This window comes from Balaenoptera acutorostrata, chromosome 9, assembly GCF_949987535.1.
Source record: "Balaenoptera acutorostrata chromosome 9, mBalAcu1.1, whole genome shotgun sequence".
Taxonomy (NCBI): domain Eukaryota; kingdom Metazoa; phylum Chordata; class Mammalia; order Artiodactyla; family Balaenopteridae; genus Balaenoptera; species Balaenoptera acutorostrata.
The window spans coordinates 16,059,626-16,079,169 of record NC_080072.1 but is presented as its reverse complement, the minus strand read 5'-3'; the positions used below and the strand labels follow the sequence as shown (position 1 = coordinate 16,079,169).

General features: G+C 51.7%; 1 protein-coding gene across 3 annotated transcripts in view; it reads left to right on the top strand.

Annotated features, from left to right (window-relative positions):
- PRDM11 (PR/SET domain 11) overlaps positions 1 to 17,331 on the top strand; it is an 81,914-nt gene extending 64,583 nt beyond the window's left edge. For 2 of the 3 annotated variants that reach the window (XM_057553891.1, XM_057553890.1), the window contains exons 6-8: positions 9,296 to 9,483; positions 13,479 to 14,105; positions 15,141 to 17,331. In XM_057553891.1, the coding sequence (XP_057409874.1) occupies positions 9,296 to 9,483; positions 13,479 to 14,105; positions 15,141 to 17,305 (2,980 nt within the window). In that variant the 3' untranslated portion in view covers positions 17,306 to 17,331. Of the gene's footprint in view, positions 1 to 1,977; positions 3,046 to 9,295; positions 9,484 to 13,478; positions 14,106 to 15,140 lie in introns of those variants that run through there. The other variant, XM_057553892.1, reaches the window with a different exon arrangement.
- The last annotated feature ends 2,213 nt before the right edge of the window (positions 17,332 to 19,544 follow it).

The window sequence follows — 19,544 nt, the reverse complement described above, 5'->3', positions numbered from 1 at the left end:
CCCATGGCCCCCTCCACCCCTCTGCTCCCTCAGCATTCGTCTCCCTCTTTCCTCTCTGCTTCCTGTGTCTCAGGATGAACTTGGATGCCAGGGGTTGGGGGGTGTGGAATCTCCTGGCCTACACGGGATGTCCTTTGGGGCTGTAGTGCTTATCGGGCCTCACCAGAAGGGGGAGCACTCGAGGCCCTTCCCTGCTGGGGCTGCACCCCCTTCAGCTCTGCTTCTGCACACACCTGCCCCCCACTCGCAGCCCGCGGTCCCAGCTGGAGGCTGTCCGGCTTCTGAGAGACCAGCCGGGCAGCAGGGCTCCAGGGACGCCAACGCTCGGGAAGATGGTTCACAAAGACCCAGCCTTCCCTTCCCAGGCCCCTTGCCGCAGGGAGCTTGCTAATTTCCTGTCTGGCTGGGGCTCCTGACAGGTGGCCATTCAGAGTCAGATATTAAGAACTAGGAAAGAAGGAAGAGATCATCCAGTCCGACTTCCATGTTGTCCAGATGAGGTAGTTAAGCTCCAGCTCCAGAGGTGGTCTCAGAGCTAGATTCAGAATGAGGACTTGAACCTGGGTCTGCCAGCTCCCGCTGAATCAGTGTATTCCCAAGTTTCAGGAAGATGCTACCTAATTATGAGAAAAAGAAGGAGGCTAGCATCTAGTGACGTCTGCTCCTTAAATTCTGTCTTGCTCATCCTTCTGTCTCCCCGAGACCAAAGGTAATGAGGTTACCAAATGTGACCTGAACTGGGCAGGGGGCCCAGGACCCCTCCACCGCAGGCTGGTCCAGGCCTCCTTTTCCCAGCTGCTACGGCACTTGGCTAGGGGCTGGGTGGAATGAGGCCCTGAAAGGGAGGGTGCAGCATCACCGCAGCCCGTCCCACTTCTTTCAGCCCTGCCCTTCCAGAATGCGTGTCCGCCAAGTGGGGGTCATGAGGCTCTAGGCTCTCTTACTGTGCTGGCCCAAGTGAGATGCCGGGACCCTTCGGAGGCATGCGGCTCAGGGCAACGTGAATCTGTCTGTCTTCCGGTCACCTCCCCGGGGTGGTTCTGAATTCAGCCCCCCAGGTACAGGCAGGGAGATGTGCCTGTCAGGAGGGTCAGCCTGTATATTTTTCACTCTTGCTGTGGGAACCAGCTCATGAGAGAGCCGCCGAGACCCGCGTGTGCAGGGCTGGGCCCCTCCCTGCGACTGGTCACAAGTAGCAGTCTGTCTGATGGTCCCTGTGCGCCGTCAGGTGCTCCAGGTAGAAGGGATGTGTCTGCTCAGGTAGCCTGCCTTGGGGCGCTGAGGGGGCGGCAGGGCTGGTCGCCCAGGTAGATCTGCTCTGCATCGTCTGGGCTTGTCTGTCCCAGAGCCATCCCTTGCCTCCCTTCTCCAGCCTGTCAGCTTCCCCCTCTATGACCTAAAGCTGCAGATTCCAGCAGGGCCACAAGGTGGCCCCAAGCAGCTCAGAAATGGCCGCATGGAGGCGGGAACTCAGGGCGGCCTAGAGCATCATAGTACCTTTTGGCAGGTGTCGCTCTTCGAGCTTTGCAGAGTGCCCTTCTGTCTGTCCTCTTGTGTAGTCTTAACAACCCTGCTAGGTGGGCAAGTGGTCGGGGAGGTAGGTAGAGCAGTCGTTGCCTTTGCTTTGCAGAAACTGAGCCGCAGAGAGAGGAAGTGAGCCCTTGGGTTGACATGCCATCACTGGGGCTGGGGTCCCACTAGAAAGTCGCTGTTCCTGTACAAGGAAGGGGACCTGGGGACCTGGGCACTGTTCATGCTCACCTGTCCCCCCAGAGGTGCCTGGCCCGAGCACCTCAGGGATCTAGGGAGCAGGTGCTTCTCCACGGGTGGGTGGGGAGGGGGCAGGTGCCGAACGAGGCTGAGGGGGTAGCAGGGTGGGGGGAGGCTAGGTAACTTTGCGGGGTGCGTCCGAGCCCAGGGCTGCCTTCTTTCTCGCAGTTGTAATCATTTTCCCTTCTTTGTTTTTTGTCCCCCAAGATGATGAAGATGAGGAGACACCCGGGCCCTCGAGGCAGCCACTCCGGGGACCCCTGCAGCCGTCACCAGAGGAAGAGGCCTCCCTGGCCAGGCCCACCCTGCTCCGCTCCTCCTCCTCCTCCGACCAGTCCGAGACAGTGGGCCCCAAGCCCGAGGCCCTGCCCCGGCCCTCGCCTCAGGCCCAGGCCGCCTGCAGGGCCCCTCGGCCGCACCCCAGCCCACCCAGCACAGGCCTTGACTGGCAGCTCCTCCACACCCACGCCCAGCAGACTGAGGTGTTGCGGCAGTTCTGCCAGGAGCTGGTGACCGTGCACCGGGACATGGCAAACGGCATGCAGGCCATCGGCCAGGCCATGGCCGAGCTGACCAGCCGTGTCAGCCAGATGTGCCAGACGCTGACAGAGATCCGGGATGGGGTCCAGGCATCTCAGCGGGGGCCCGACGGGGCAGCGCCCACAGGCTCCACCCCGCAGGCCGAGGCTCCCCCAGCGGAGCCCCCAGAGGCGCTCCCAGCGCCGGCCCACGCACGGACTACCAGGTCTCGGAAGAGAAAGCACAGTTTCTAAGCCGGCCAGTCTGCACTGGGAGGAAGAGAGATGGAGGAGGGCTGTCTGGCCTTGAGACAGGGGCCAGTCTCTTGTGTCCAAGATCGAAGACCCTTGTAGGGTGTTGGGGGGACGGTCATCTCCTCACCGCGTACAGGTTGGCTGCCCTGGGCTCAGCCCTACTCCCTCATCTTTGGCAGGTGCTCAAGATGCAGGAAAAGCTACCTGCTTGATGCTTGCTTGGCCTGGGGGGTCAGCCTCCTCTTGGTCTGCACCCCGTAGCGACAGGCCTTGCAGGGAAAGGGGGCGCGAGAATGGGGAGCATCTGAATGGAATCCTGCTCTCCATCCTCAGGGCTGCCGCGTCAGCCACCCCGGCCCTCATGCGGCTGCTTTCGAGGAGGGTGAGGCCCGAGAATGGGCAAGCAGAGCTCAGCCCTTCCAGGAGGGGTCTGTGCCCCCCACCCCCCAGGGCTCCGAGCCCCGGCGGGTGGCGCCCCTGCCTTGGCCTTCCGCTTGCCCTCGCTCGTGTGCTCAGCTGCCATGCTTGCCTTTTGTGGAGCGGGGAGAAGAGGGGGGTGACGTCGGAGGAAGGGGAAGACTACCCGGCATTCTTAGAGCACTTTACGTTTCTCCCTGCGCTCGCAGACGTGTGATCTCAGTGGGTCCTCAGGACAGTGGGACAGGCAGCCAAGTCGGGTATTATGGTCATCATTATTACCATCCTCATCTGCATTTCACACAAATGAAACAGCAGTCGGTCGGGGGGCCAGGACTGGAAGCCAGGTCTGTGGGTTTCTCCAGCTCCCCTGTCAGAGACCAGATGTGGGACTTGGGAGGGGCGTTGCTCCTGCCCCTGCCAAGCTCTTCGGGGTTTCCGTGGGAGGCGACAGCAGCGTTTAGGGTGTGAGTGCACCCCACCCCGCCCCGGCGCGAAGGCTGACAGCCAGTGGCTGGGGAGAAGTAGGACCTAGGTCTCAGGATCCAGAAGGCGACCCCTCCTCTGGCCCCTGCAGAGCCCAGCAGGGCTCCTGTCCCGTTCCAGGTTCCAGCATGCCTTGCCTCTGCTTGCTTGGGCTGCGTATGCATTAGCTACACACATCTCGAAGCTTCGTGTTTGGTTTTGGAGTGTGGGGAGACAGCCGGGTTCTTAGAGTTAGGGAGGGAGGCGGGGAGTGGCGGATGCAAGCTCAGCTCTGACGTGGGTGCAGCTCAGCTGTGTGTCCTCTTTGCTCCCTGGCCTGAGGCTGACTCATATCCCAACCCTCCATCCTGCCACACCTGCCCTCTAGAGCCATAGTTGGGTGGGGTCTGGGAGGACTGCTATGCCCAGGGCCTGCTGCCGCCATTCCTGGAGTCCTGCTTCTAACCCCAGCCCAAGCTTAGCCCCGTGGCGGGAGAATGGAGGACAACTGCAGTGTCCCTGTGTCCTGGGCTCCTTCTCCCAATCTGTGGTTCTCTGGGGGTTCCTGCTCCCCCAAACTGAATACTCCCCTGTCCGACAGCCCGATGGCTTGACTATTGCCTGCCATTGCCCTGCCCTCCGATGCTGGAATCAAAGATTGCCTTCCCAAGTATTTTTGTTAAGATGGCAATAAAAAGAAATTGATCTCACACTTGGAACACACCCGGTCTCCAGGATCTTTCTTTGGTGTATATTCTCTTTCTTCGCTTCCTGTGAAAACCTCAAGGCCCCCAAAGCAGGGGTTAGATGACCGAGGAAAAGTGTGTTGGTGAGGGAGACTCAAGTGCCCCTGGCATTTCCCAGATCTCATCAGCTCTCAGATGCCCTGTGTTCAGCACCCTTAGAGGAAAGGAAAGGAATTGATGGGCCGAGGTAGACAAAGCATCCACATATGAAATCGTTTCACTATATTTAATTTCTCTGCAAATCGAAAGTGAGATGTTGCTCAATGAATTCTACCTTTTTTTCCCCTAAAGGTATGTCAGGGGTCCTGGGGAAAAACCCCAGCATTTCTGGCAGGAGACTCCAGAAGGGTCAGGGGCTGTCCATTTGCCAGGGTACTTCAGGGACCACCCTGAGGCACTCGCTTTTTTTTGGTCACCTCCCCACTGATCTGGGTATCTGACTGTCACAGGTAAGGCCCTGCCCACCTAGAGTTGAGGCTTCTCAAAGTAATTGAAATGGCTTCCTCTGGCTCCCCTTGGGACTCTCCTCGGCAGGAAAGGGACCCCCCCTGATCTGTGCATTGCCCTGGCTTACTTCCAGTCACAGGGAGAGGTTCTCCCAGGTAGGAAATACCCATGTCCTGACCAGGGATCCATCCACTTTCTGGAAGATTCCAGCCTGCTTTAACCAGATCTGGGAATCCAGGTCATCCTCTGCCATTCTTGACCAAAAAGCATGGTCATGGAAATCAAGATTATCCGATCTCCAGGAGATACAGAGATTCTGTGAAACCGGGCCTAGGGTCTTTCCCACCAAGGTCAGGGTACTAAGCAGTGACTGGCTGGCCTCGCCCTCTGGTCCTGGGGAGGGAAAGGGGCCAAGTTGAAAGCAAAGGGGACAGAGAGATGAAGAGACTTGTCAACTTCAGATGGAAAAGATTTCAGTTTCTTTTTCTTGGCTTCAGTGGGGATTGTGGGGCTAGCATGTCATACAGGAAGGTGAAACTAGGGCCAGTGGATGGAAATGAATGGGCAGCCAATTTCAGCTTAAGGTGGGGACATCCCTCCTAAGAGTCTGAGGCCTCCAGCCATGCCAAGGGCTGGCTGCGTGGTGTTCTGAGTCCGGGTGACCATCTAGTGGGCGGATGCATGACCCAAAGACCTTCCCAGCCCAGAGACCTCAATGCATGTGAGAGTACAGAGCCCAGCCTCTTCTTGGTCAGTCTTTTCTCATCTCTGCCTCAGTGACTGGGGCAGCTTCCTTTCCATCGGAGGCATAGCCACTGGGTGAGAGTGTCTGAGCCTGGCCTTTGTCTATCCCCTCCAACAAAATGGATGCCCCTTGGGTTATTTTTCTCTCTTGAGTTGGAACTGATAGTCATTTCCTGACCCAGCTAGAAAATATGGTGCACTGGATAAGACACAGTGGGTGAGGTCTGAAAAGTATTGTCTTAGTGCTTATCTAGCCAATACCCAAGGTCAGCAAAGAGTTTGGAATAAAAACAATCCATTATCATCATGAAAGTTTCAGTCCAGAACCACCCCTCCACCACCACTACCCACCCACCCCCTTGATTGCTTCAAAGGGTCTGATTTGAAAAGCTGTCAAATAAGCACTAGTGTTTACAGATCAGCCTGTGCTATGCATTTTCCATCCCCCTTCTGACATACTCTGTGCCTCCCCCCCCCAATGAAGTAGTGACCTGGAAACTACTTCAAATAGAAAGATTTTTCACTCCCTGGAAGCCTTCTGTTCCAGGAAGGGCTCTTGTTCACCCGCAGCCGTGTAACGGGACAGGCATGCCTCTTCATACAGGGATTGTTGTGTGGGGACAGGATTCTGGGAGTGGATCAAGCCATTGGGTGTTACTGCAAAATACTTAAAATGGGGAGACCTGACTAGAAGTAATTGGTGTTGGGAATTAGCTGGCTCCATTTAGCTTTACCTAAACAATGATATAGCGTAAACATCTCAGGGGGAATGGATTGTTATGATTCACTAAGAGTTGCCATATATATCTTATTTCAAACTCCAGCTTTCAGAACAACTAAATACAACTGGATGCTGAACCAATTTTGATCTTTGAAGATACTTCGTGATCCATACAAAGATTTGGAGCTCTCTTCCTAAATATTTTTTAAAATTTTATTGAAGTATAGTTGATTCATAGTGTTGTGTTAATTTCTGCTGTACAGCAAAAGTGATTCAGTTATACATATATACATTCTTTTTCATATTCTTTTCCATTATTGTTTATCACAGGATATTGAATATAGTTCCCTGTGCTATACAGGAGGACCTCTGTTCCTAAATATCGATTCTTGTTGGGTAGGAAAACACCAGAAGTTGGAAGGGGAAATTGACTTGAATCTTTCTAAACCTTCTGGCGTCCTCACCAAGTTGCTCTTTGGAATAAATCCCTGATAGTTACGTGTTTCTCATCTACCTTTTTCTCATAAAGTTGAGTGCCAGAGAAAATAATTCTAGTTTTTAGAGCCTGACGGCTGTTTAGAAACTGAAAAAAGAAAAGACTGTATTCTTCTTTCCTTGTGCTCTATGATTGAAGTGATTCTTGTTAGAAAAAACATGAATGGATGGTTTGCCTTCTGTGTCTGGGAATAGGAAAGTTTGGATCTACCTCAGTTCCATGCCGTGCTCACCACTAGGTCAAATCCCAGACTCTTGCTAAATTGGGGACTAGAAAATAGTTTGCACGTTCAGAAGAAATCTCACGTATGAAGAAAAGGCAGACTTCTGCAGTTGGAGAGTTGAGATTGTATGTGAGGGGCGCTATGCCTGGGGTACCACAAATGTAGATTCCCAATGCTGCTGGCCACCATGACCATCACCACTGCCACCCTGTACTGGAATTGGCATTGGTGTATGTCTTTTCCTTGTTTAGGGGGTGGGGGAGAGGGAGTAACAGTAATAATTGCTTATTGAGGAAGACTTGGAAAGTACAGAAAATTACAAAGAAGTAGAACCATGTATAACGGATAATCACTGTTAAAACAGTGGTGTATTTCCTTCAAGCGGTTTACCCAGGCTTGTTTTTAAAGCATGATTAGATCCATAATACAAATAGCTTTCAGTCCTATTGTTCCCACTCTGCCTTATATCAGGACCATTTTTCCATGTCATGAAAGATTCTTTGAAAACATTTTTCTGGAGATGAGTAACATTCCATTGTACAAATATACCATGGTTTATTCAGTTGTTTCTCTAGTATCAGAAGTTTAGATGTTTTAGCTTTTGCTCCATTACAAACAGTGGAACAGTCAGCGTGGTGGTATGCAGAGTTTGCATTCTTGCTCCACATCTTAACGTTTTGGTGTTCTTTTTTTAATCTTACAAATATTGTGGAAAAATCCAAATGACATAAAATTTACCATTTTAACCATTTTTAAGTGTAAAGTTCAGTGGTATTAAGTACATTCACATTGTTGGGCAACCATCACCATTATCCATCTCCATAACTCTTTGCATCTTCCCCAACTGAGGCTCTGTACCCATTCAACCCTAGCTCCCTATTTCCCCCTCCCCCATCCCCTGGCAACCACCATCCTACTTTCTGTCTCTGTGAATTTGACTACTCATATAAGTGGAATCCTGTAGTATTTGTTGTTTTATGACCGGCTTATTTCACTTAGTATGTGTCGTCAAGGATCATTCATGTTGTAGCGTGGGTCAGAATTTCCTTCCATTTTATGGATGACTAATATTCCATTGGGTGTATATACCACATCTTATTTATCCATTCATCCATCAGTTGACACTTGGGTTGCTTCCACCTTTGACTATTGTGAATAATGCTGCTGTGAACATGAATGAACAAAAACTTGTTTGAGTCCATGTTGCCAAGTCGTTTCCCAAAGTGTTGTGCCAGTTTATTCTGCACCATTAGTATGGGAGACCCTAGTCTTGCCACCTTTACCAATACAGAGCTTACAATGTAAAAGAGTTCTCTGTGCCAACAAGACAATGTGCTGCTTTGCGCCTCTTTTCTTATTAGTGATGCTGAATCCTTTCATTTGTTCATTATCCATTTGGATTTATTTCTGTGAATTACTGTTTCCCTTGGACTGCTCCAAGTACAGTTCTTTGGGCTGTGCCGGTCAGACAGACTTTGATTTCTTCCCTGGCTTTTGAGACAAATCATAGCATAAGGAAAAGAAGTTTGTTTTTGACTACAAATTTCCTAGGCACTTGGATAGCACAGAACCCTAAAACTCCAAATAATTTCCTCTTGCCTGTTTGATCTGTACATCTCCACCTCGCTACAGATGTTGCATCATCTCACCTTTTGGAGGCGAGTGAGGTGGCAGGTTGGATATTGGAAATGTCATTTCAGGGAGAATGGGTGAGGTCCATAGATTCTGAGGGTTTGACAGAACTTTAAAGGTTATCTGGGCATTGCTGAGTTGGTGCTTTACATGCCCACATAGGAGCCGTGAGTTCTAGTGGGAAAAACATGAACCTCAATGCTCAATCTCCCATTTATTAGCTGTGTGACCTTAGGCAAGTCACTTAGCCTCTCTGAGCCTCAGTTTCCTTACCTTCAAATGACTTGGATTAACCTGTGGTTGCTCACATTTCCTTGCCTTTACCTACCTCCCCTGTCCCCACTGGACCCTCTATTTTTAAAGATTTTGATCTTCAGCATTTATTAATTGATCTCGTGGGCACCCTTTTCACATGGGTTATTTCTGCTAGGCTTTGTGACATTCTGAGAACAGTTCAAGGATCTCACCCTTACCACCATCAGAGGCCTGCGAGTATCTGGGAATGCCTGCCTGGTTAAAAGTTAGTGAAGAATAGTTTTCCAATCACCTGTATATCTGGTATTGAACCTTGTATTTACCAGAACCTAGGAGGTAGGAAGGGCAGGTGTCATTTCCAGTCCCAGAAAACAGAGATTCTTAGAGGTTCAAAGGCTTGCTTGAAGTCCACAAAACAGTGAGACAAGGGACTGGCTCCAGCCGGTGTGCCTTTCCTCGGCGGGGCAGCTGCTCTGTAGACTTTTGCAGATGCCCACACACTCATGGGCGGCTAGCCACTGGCACCTGCCCGGCACCGTGCCTGGTACCGGCAGGCACTCACCGAAGAGTGGCCCGCGCGTTCTCACCTGTCCCCCTCGCCCCCAGGTACGTGGTCATCTCCCGGGAGGAGAGGGAGCAGAACCTGCTGGCGTTCCAGCACAGCGAGTGCATCTACTTCCGGGCGTGCCGGGACATCCGGCCCGGGGAGCGGCTGCGGGTCTGGTACAGTGAGGACTACATGAAGCGCCTGCACAGCATGTCCCAGGAGACCATCCACCGCAACCTGGCCAGAGGTGAGTGCCCACACCCAAGGGAGGGCCACGCCCACTGCCAAGCCCCAGGGGAGGCCAGAAATGCTTCTCTAGGAGCTTCCTAGGAAAACCGATGGGAAATACAGTGCACCAGCAATGGGGAGACCCAGAGGGACTCAGGGGGACTGATGGGCAAGGTAGGAGCAGCCGCTCTGGCACTGGCCATGGCCACCCGGTGTGTCCTCCTCCCTCAGACATGGTCAGAAGCCCTATTATAGACGTTCCAGAGGATCAGGGAGAGAGACAAATCTCCAATGCCAAGCATATAAGTTTAATCAAAATTGATTCTCTTTCCCCAACTCAAATTGATGGAAGGATGTTGTGAACTGCCACTGGCTCAATAATAGCAGCAATAATAGGTGACATTTACTAAGCACTTAATATGTGCTAAGCAGGTTTTCTATGGTGTCCCATGTCATCATCCCAGTAGCACCTGCCCGATAAGTGCCCAGTGAGAATTAGATGGGTAATATACATAACACATTTAGAACAATGTCTGTCTTGACCATCGTAAGCCCTCAGTTGTAAACTTTTAATACTAATGATAGCATGTGGATTATTATCCCCACCTTACAAATGTAGAAACTGAGCATCAGATAAATACAGTGACTCACCCAGAATCCCATGGCAAGCAGAGGCAGAGCTAGGTTCCTAACCCACATCTGTCTGAGTCCAGGGTCTAAGCTCTAACCTACAGTGTTATAAGGCCTCCCAGACAAAACTCGTTTCTTCCCTGCTTCCTCCTGGTCTCACTCCTGGCAGTCCTAGTGATATGCTGTGAAAGAACAATCTCTGTTAGGAGAAGAAGCTTGGAGGGAGGTGGGTGGTGGCCTGGTGGGTGGGTACCTATCCAGGCTCCATTTAAATGAGTCATTTGAAAGTGGTTTAAAATACTCCCCAGCTCCTAGGCCTTTGCCTCTTTAGTCCATCCTCAGCCATGCCAGGGCAAACGGGTGAGCCCAAGGTCCTTTTTCCAGCAGGACCTTCCTTACACTACAACCACACATCCAAATACCCAGAGTCCATCTGGTCCCGGGAACCAAGCCTATACCCAAGCCCCACCATATCATGTTTCTGACCAATCTACTTATTGGAAGTAAAGCTTCATTTAGAGCATGAGGGGAAGAGATGAAAAGGGGGTAAGAGTGACCCATTGGAAGTAAGCTATCTTCAAAACCAAAACAGAGCAAAGCAAATTGTGGACGTTGAGCGCACAACTGCTGCCTGACTTGGTAAAAGGTATCTGGTGATTGGATGAGCAGTGAAAGGAGACCCAATAGATACCCTCATCTCTTGTTTTCTTTGGAGCTGGGTGTTAGGCACATACATGCCGATTATACTTGGGAAGGCATGTTTCTGTGACATGATTGCTGTGGTTTCCACTTGACCTCTGGAGATGCCATGTAAAAAAGTGTCTGATGCATAGTACATGCTCAATAAATCTTGGTTGAATGGATAAAAGAAGAAATGAATGAAGACCACCAAGAAATCTCCAAAAAGAATCATATCACCAGAAGAAGAGAAAACCAAAAGAAGTCATATCTGAGGACACGGGTTCCATCCCTTGGCCATGATCTTCTTGAACTCTTCTGGATTTGTAATGTCCTTTTGTCCCTGTGTCTACTCCAGAGCACCTCAAGCTGCATCATCCTCAGAGAGCCCTGAGACCCAAGGGGAACGCTCAGAGAAGGGCGTGAGCTTTCAGGAGTAGTTCAAAGGAGCGTGGCAGACAGACTTGAAATGAGATAAACCAAGATGTGTGAAGATACAGGAGGAAGGAGTGTCTATTCCTGGCCAGGCTGAGAAGTAGGAAACACGAAGGAAACTGGAAGCCACCGTGGGGCAGGGCCAGAGCAGAGGGTGGACTTGGCCGTAAAGCCCTTGGGAAGCAGCCCTGGAGCTCAGTGGCCTTTAGACGTGTGTCCCTGTAGCCTGTAGCTTTGGCAGACTCTGATACGGTTAGTGGTGTCTTAGATCTGTGTGCCAGTTCTGCTCTGTAGGGGGCATTCCCCATGCTCAACCACTCAAGGTCTTACATGGGAGGAGGCTTCTTTGTAATTGGAGGCTGGAGCCTTGGTGAAGTCCAGAGCGTGACTTGTTAGCTCTTATTAAGTAGAGACATTAGTTGGAGCCCAGAACTGCTTCCTGAAGAGTATAACTTATTCCTCTGTGGTTATCTTTTAAGAATAGGATGCATCTAATACATGTATTCAAAGAATTTATGTTTTTTGTCTACTTTGGGTCATTGATTTTCTTTGTGGTGTTTCCCTCATGTTTTATGGAGGCTTTAGAATCAATTTCATAATGCTTAAAGATTCTTTTTGACCCATAGATTTTTCCGGGAGCCTTGAGCCCAAAGAAATCGCCTGCTCATCCTAGGAAATTTGAATAACCTTGTCCTTGAGTAGAGATGCATGAGGAATCCCCGGTGATGCGTATCCTGGACCTCCTGACATCCTCAGCTATTTGCTGCCTGATTGGTCCATGAGAAAGTGAAAGGGTGGCCTTTGACTTTCAGAGATTCTGATGGGCAAGTGTCTGATCTGTAAGGCGAACATGTTGCATTTTTTAAAAGTTCTCTTCATCTCCACCCTTTCTGCCCCTCAGATGTTATAGAAACAAGGCTGTGGGGAGCCACCTGAGTTTCAGGAGCCTTGGAGCCTTCAGGAGATAAGGTCATTCCTTAAGTGTTCATGTGAGGACAGAAAAGGATCATCCTGAATAGGCTGCTCCCTTCTGTGCTGTGACCTGTGGGAAACCTGGAGTCATACACGGGCCAGGGTACATCACCCCATGCCAGCTGTGGGATGCCAAGGCTTGGTCACAGCATGGAACATCTGGATTGCACATGGAGAGCCCTTGGCCTTCACTCGGAGGCCCTGAGCAAACGCAGCTCTCAGAAGCCTAATTACAACATATATTCAGGTCAAGTCGTTGGTCAGAGTCACATCTCCCCGGGTCCCACCCCTGACCTAGGAAGCCTTTGAGAGTTCTAGCTCCATAGATGGCTGTCAGGACCTTCTGAGGGTCCCTCTTAGCATCAGTCCCCCCCAGGCAGCATCCATACATCTATAGCAATTTATGCAACTGTGTTGGCCATTTTGAAGAATCAGGCTAACATAATATATTGTTGGGGCGTTCACCAAGGTCTTTGACGTCATTTACATGATAGAAAGAAATAGAAAAGGAAACATCCTTAGAATTGTCAGGTAAGGACACACAGCTACTGTAGTTTGAGCGTGTGTTGGGTCCGCGTGGGCGTGTTGTGCTTTATTGTGCTGGGGCCTGCCATCTTGGAGCTCACAGCTGCTGTCGGTATGCCCGACTTCCCTTTTCTTCCTGCCTCAGTCATCCGTGAGAGCCACAGAGGTTCAGGCTGTGCTTCCTCACATAATCCAAGGCTTCCGGTTCCTGGGAGAATTAGAAAGGACAGTTGCTATAAGCCAGACTTTGCCCTAACAGGGCTGTCTCCCAAGAGTCAGGGAGGAGGAAGGAGTGGGACTCAGTGTTTCGTGTGTACCTTTTACCAAGTCGAAGCAGCCATCTTCCGATTGCTGGGACTGGAGGAGCAGCCTGAAGGGATGGGGACTCCACATGCACTTAGCTGAGCTATGTTACCACCCACCCGGCTAATCACGTGGGATGTCATCTTCTAGGATGACAGGATGGCAAGTTCCTTAACCTCCAACTCTCCGCCCCTATAGCGTTTGCTCAACTTATAAACATAGAGCTTCTACACATAAAGCTCCATTGAAACAGTCTCTTTAAAAAGAGTTCTTCCCACTTTTTCGGGTCCTTTGACTCTAGGCCCCGTGATCCACTGAGTAATCCACCTCCCTTTTTGCCACACCTGCTCCATTAGGCCAGACCCAGAGGGATGTGTCAAGCGACTTCCTGAGAGGAGCGCTTCGTTTTCTGTTGGTTTCTCCTCTTCGGGGCTTTTCCCCACTTCCTCACACCCTGGTTTTCCTTCCTAGGAGAGAAGAAGTTGCAGAGGGAGAAGTCTGAGCAGGCTCTGGATAACCCAGAAGACCTGAGGGGTCCCCTGCAGCTCCCCGTGTTGAGACAGGGCAAAAGTCCCTACAAGCGTGGCTTTGACGAGGGGGACGTGCACCCCCAGGCCAAGAAGAAGAAAATCGACCTCATTTTCAAGGATGTGTTGGAGGCCTCGCTGGAATCTGCAAAGGTAGAAGCCCACCAGCTGGCACTGAGCACCTCGCTGGTCATCAGGAAGGTCCCCAAGTACCAGAACGACGCCTACAGTCAGTGTGCAATGACTGTGTCACATGGCGTGCAGAATATCAGCCGGACCCAGGGGGAAGGAGACTGGAAGATCCCCCAAGGGGCTTCCAAGGAGGCAGGCCCAGTGGAGGACGAAGAGGAGGAGCCTTCGTCGTTCAAGGCCGACAGTCCCGCCGAGGCCTCCCTTGCATCCGACCCTCACGAGCTGCCCACCACCTCCTTTTGCCCTAACTGTATTCGCCTAAAGAAGAAGGTCCGGGAACTCCAGGCCGAACTAGACATGCTTAAGTCTGGCACGCTTCCTGAGCCCCCCACCTTGCCAGCACAGGTACTGGAGCTCCCCGAATTCTCAGACCCCGCAGGTAAGTTGGTGTGGATGAGATTGTTGTCAGAGGGAAGAGCACGCAGTGGGCAGCGTGGAGGGGGGCCTGGCGCTCCCCAGGGGAGCCACCTTTGGGGAGACCTGGGGCGTGGAGCTCGGAGATGGGTACCAGCTGCAGCGCACGCCCTCGGGTGCCTCCGACAGGCCGCCTTACAGCTCCGGTGGGGGCTTTGGGTCTTGCCCTTGTATCCTCCTCGTCAATAAAGGAAGTTCTGCTGCAGGAGGGGTGTGTGCTGTGTTCTTGACCCGTTGCCCTTCTCCGGTGTCTTACCCCAAAGCCCAACTTCTAAACCCAATCTTACTCTCTCCCAGTCTCAGGCAGGCTGTCCCATGGGGGAGAGCCCCCGGCCTTACCGATGGGGATACAGGGCATTTAGCTGCCTTTGCTGTCTTCTATTGGCTGCCTGCATCTTTTAGGGATGCTCAACCACAAGGAAGGTTTCTCAGTACGCATCTGCAGCTGAGTTAGAGAGTTAAATAGCACTTCCTATTTTAACCGCACCCCTGAGCTCAGAATGAGGTGTTTCAGATATTCAAAGCACGCAGCTTAACTACACTGCATTCTGATCCCGAAATCACCTGGGGCCCAAGCTCCCTTCATTTGAGGGCAGCATGCCTTCCCCTGACCACCTTGGTGGTGGGACGAGTCCCACGTCCTTGCCGTACCACCATGGAACCTTTGATGTGCTCTGTTCCTCCAGCAGCTCTGCTCTCCTAGTTGTGCTGTTCGGTTGATACAGAACATTTAAGTTCCTTGAGCACCTACTCGTGGAAGGTGAGGGCAGGCAGCCTGGAGCGTGGTGGCCCCCAGGGCTAATGCACAAAGAGGGTGAGACAGGCATGGACGACAAGAGTGCTTATAAATGAATTCCAGGTTGGGATTCAGTCTGTCATAGGGATCGGCTCCTGTTTCACAAAATGCGACACCTATCTTTTGGGCCCTATTTCCTTCATTTTGGAAATGTCTGTGTCTTTTCCAGCAGGTGTAACTGTTTCTTTCCCATTTGTCTTCCAGCCTCAGAGAGCATGGTCTCCGGCCCTGCCATCATGGAGGACGACGACCAGGAGGTCGATTCGGCAGATGAATCCGTCTCCAACGATATGATGACGGCCACCGATGAGCCCTCCAAGATGTCGTCGGCCACCGGGCGCCGAATCCGGCGCTTCAAGCAGGAGTGGCTGAAGAAATTCTGGTTCCTGCGGTACTCCCCAACCCTCAACGAGATGTGGTGCCACGTCTGCCGCCAGTACACGGTGCAGTCCTCCCGCACCTCGGCCTTCATCATCGGCTCCAAGCAGTTCAAGATCCACACCATCAAGCTGCACAGCCAGAGCAACCTGCACAAGAAGTGCCTGCAGCTGTACAAGCTCCGCATGCACCCCGAGAAGACGGAAGAGATGTGTCGCAACATGACCCTGCTCTTCAACACCGCCTACCACCTGGCCCTGGAGGGCAGGCCCTACCTGGACTTCCGGCCCCTGGCCGAGCTGCTGCGGAAGTGCGAGCTCAAGGTGGTGGACCAGTACATGAACGAGGGAGACTGCCAGATCCTCATCCATCACATCGCCCGGGCGCTGCGCGAAGACCTGGTGGAGCGCATCCGCCAGTCACCGTGCCTCAGCATCATCCTGGATGGACAGAGTGACGACCTGCTGGCTGACACCGTGGCGGTCTACGTCCAATACACCAGCAGCGACGGGCCCCCGGCCACGGAGTTCCTGTCCCTGCAGGAACTGGGGTTCTCCAGCACAGAGAGCTATCTCCAGGCGCTTGACCGGGCCTTTTCCGCCTTGGGCATTCGGCTGCAGGATGAGAAGCCCACTGTTGGCTTGGGCATAGACGGGGCCAACGTCACAGCCAGCCTGCGGGCCAGCATGTTCATGACGATCCGCAAGACACTGCCCTGGCTGCTGTGCCTGCCCTTCATGGTGCACCGGCCCCACCTGGAGATCCTGGATGCCATCAGTGGGAAGGAGCTGCCCTGCCTGGAGGAGCTGGAGAACAATCTGAAGCAGCTGCTGAGTTTCTACCGTTACTCGCCACGCCTCATGTGCGAGCTGCGGTCCACGGCGTCCACCCTCTGCGAGGAGACAGAGTTCCTAGGGGACATCCGGGCTGTGAGGTGGATCATCGGAGAGCAGAACGTCCTCAACGCCCTCATCAAGGACTACCTGGAGGTGGTGGCCCACCTCAAGGATGTCAGCAGCCAGACCCAGAGGGCGGACGCCTCGGCCATCGCGCTGGCCCTGCTGCAGTTCCTCATGGACTACCAGTCAATCAAGCTCATCTACTTCCTCCTGGACGTGATCGCTGTGCTGTCACGCCTGGCCTACGTCTTCCAGGGCGAGTACCTCCTGGTGTCCCAGGTGGATGACAAGCTCGAGGAGGCCATCCAGGAGATCAGTCGGCTGGCCGACTCTCCGGGGGAGTACCTGCAGGAGTTCGAGGAGAACTTCCGGGAGAGCTTCAACGGGATCTCCACGAAGAACCTCAGGGTGGCCGAGGCCAAGTTCCAGTCCATCCGGGAGAAGATCTGCCAGAAGACCCAAGTGATCCTGGCTCAGAGGTTCGATTCCCGCAGCCGGCTCTTCGTGAAGGCCTGCCAGGTGTTTGATCTGGCTGCCTGGCCCAGGAACAGCGAGGAGCTCATGAGCTACGGCAAGGAGGACATGGTTCAGATCTTTGATCACCTGGAGGCCATCCCCACCTTTTCCCGGGATGTCTGCAGGGAAGGGCTGGACCCCCGGGGGAGTCTGCTGATGGAGTGGCGGGAACTCAAGGCTGATTACTACACCAAAAACGGCTTCAAAGACCTGATCGGCCACATTTGCAAATACAAGCAGAGGTTTCCACTCTTGAACAAGATCATCCAGGTCCTCAAAGTCCTCCCCACCTCCACCGCTTGCTGCGAGAAAGGCCGAAACGCCCTGCAGCGAGTTCGCAAAAACCACCGCTCCCGCCTGACTCTGGAGCAGCTCAGCGACCTGTTGACCATTGCTGTCAACGGCCCTCCAATCGCCAACTTTGATGCCAAGCGAGCCCTGGACAGCTGGTTCGAGGAGAAGTCTGGCAACAGTTACACACTGTCGGCCGAGGTCCTCAGCAGGATGTCTGCGCTGGAACAGAAGCCAGTGCTGCAGACCGTGGACCACGGGTCAGAGTTTTATCCGGATATTTAGGGAGCCGGATCGCAGAGTTCACTAAGCTGTTGAATATTTTTTTAATCTATACTCATAAGCTTTGATATATTATATAAATATATATTATATTATATTATATATATATATATATATATATATATATATAAACCCACACTGAAAAAATGTTAAAAACCAAGGTGACACGTCCACCAGAAGCTACTGGGAAAGGAATAATGTCAGAAACTGACTCTCGTCTACAAAACTTGGCAGCTGCAACACACGTGGAAACTCATTTTCACTCACAGAAGCATGTGCTGGGGCCACACGTGTTCCCACCTCACAGTCAACCAACCGCATAAGCTAAAATGACGGGTCTGTCATCACCTTTAGGTAGCTCATTTTGTTTCTATTCTCGTTTGGGGGTTGAGGGGTTTGGGTTTGGGTGTATTGTTCTTGCCTTTTTTTTTTTCTTGTTTGGTTTTATGAGGGGGGTTGCTTGGCCTCTTCATTGACCAGCTGGTCCAGCGGAATCAGATCTCTCATTTGGGATGGGGTGGGCTGTGCATCTGGATCGGGGTACTTGACTTTTCCCTCTCCCACCCGACTTCAGCTTGAGAGATTTTCATTCATTTCCTGACCAGCGTTCCTTCACTGTCTCAGAAACAAAAGTGTCTGTCAGACTGTGACAACCACCACTCCCTACCCGTGTCGCCTGTCCTGTCCCTTGTCTGTTGAATCCCTCTTTCCAGACCCCTGGATCCTAAACATTTTACCTGTTATACTGAAGGCAAAATCGCCTTACAACCGAGCTTGAAATCCCGGGGAAGGGGGGGTGGGGCGCGAGCTCTTTGCATTCCTGTTTTACCTGGTGTGGGATCACATAATATAATCCCATTCAGATCCAGGGAATATGGGGGAAATGAAGAGCCAAGAAGTCTAGACCCCCGTAGGGCAGCGATTTTTGGCTAAAAACAAGTAAAATGAAAAGTATGTATTCAATTTACATGAATTATTTATACTCTGTCTTTATAATCATATAATGTGTTTGGGGGTATTTTTTTTCCCCTTTAATAATCAAGAAATGCCTGCTAGAGTTCAGTGGCAGGAGATGTCAATGCAAGTTGTGCCCTGGGTTATGCATAACTCCGATGAGAATCTCTAGAGATTGGGTCCTTCTTTTGCAGTAAGGCTGATGACAAGCCCTGCAGCCTGGCAGGAAGGTAGTGGGAAAGTGGGTAATGCATCTATGCCGGCGAACGCTTCCTTTTTTGAACAGGGTAGAGACGTCCTAAAAGAAAGGAATACACAAGAGGTAAGACAGGACTCTCAAGGCATCAGCCTACACACACACACACACACACGCACACGCACACGCACACACACACACACACACACCCACACACCGAGATATAAGCTTTACAAATAGCCACTCGCCTACTCCCTGAGGCAAGTAGTGGTTTAATCTAGAGGAGTCTTGATCAATGCTCTTTTGTTCGTTTAATTACCAGTATACCTCGCAAGGGAGTTTTTTTAAAAAAATGTGCGTGAGCTGTTAAAAACTTCTGTCCATGTTTCCACATCTGTATGCATATCTGATATGCAGAGATCCTACATCGTGGGTGCAGGTTATATTGGGGGGAGGGAGGAAGAGCTGCATTGTCTGTGGTCTGTCAGGAGCCATCCCTCTCAGTTGGCAGAGGGTGGGCAAAGGATGGTGTGATCTGGCCACAGGCATGGCTCCAGCGTCCCCCACCTGCTCAGCTCAGACATTAGAAAACTGTGGTGGCTTCCTTCCTTCTTGGTTTATCTTGTCTCCGAGGGCTCATGCCACCGTTGAGAACCGGAGTGGAACTGTCATCAACACTGAACATGTCAACCCCTCCTTCCTTGTCCTGCCAGACCTTCACCCCCTCCAGATCCCTTCCCCCCACCCCATGGTCTTGGTGCTAAGATAACTTTAGAGTCATTGCTGCTAGTCGATAGCTTTTCATTATATAAATATATTATATATATTATATATTATTTTTGAAACTTTTTTGTTTGTTTTCAACAGTGATGTAGCATGTTAAAAAAACAAAAAACCAACTGGTTTTCTCCGACTGTCCCACTGCCAGGCCTCATATGCTGCCTTCTTCAACAAATCAATGCACCCCTGCCTGGTGACATTCACCCCTCACCCCCTTTCCCAGTCGCACGTACTTTCCCACCCTCCTCTGAACAAGGAGAGAGTTAGCAGGAACTTGCAAGGAAAGACCCAGAGCCCTTCCTCATGCTTTGA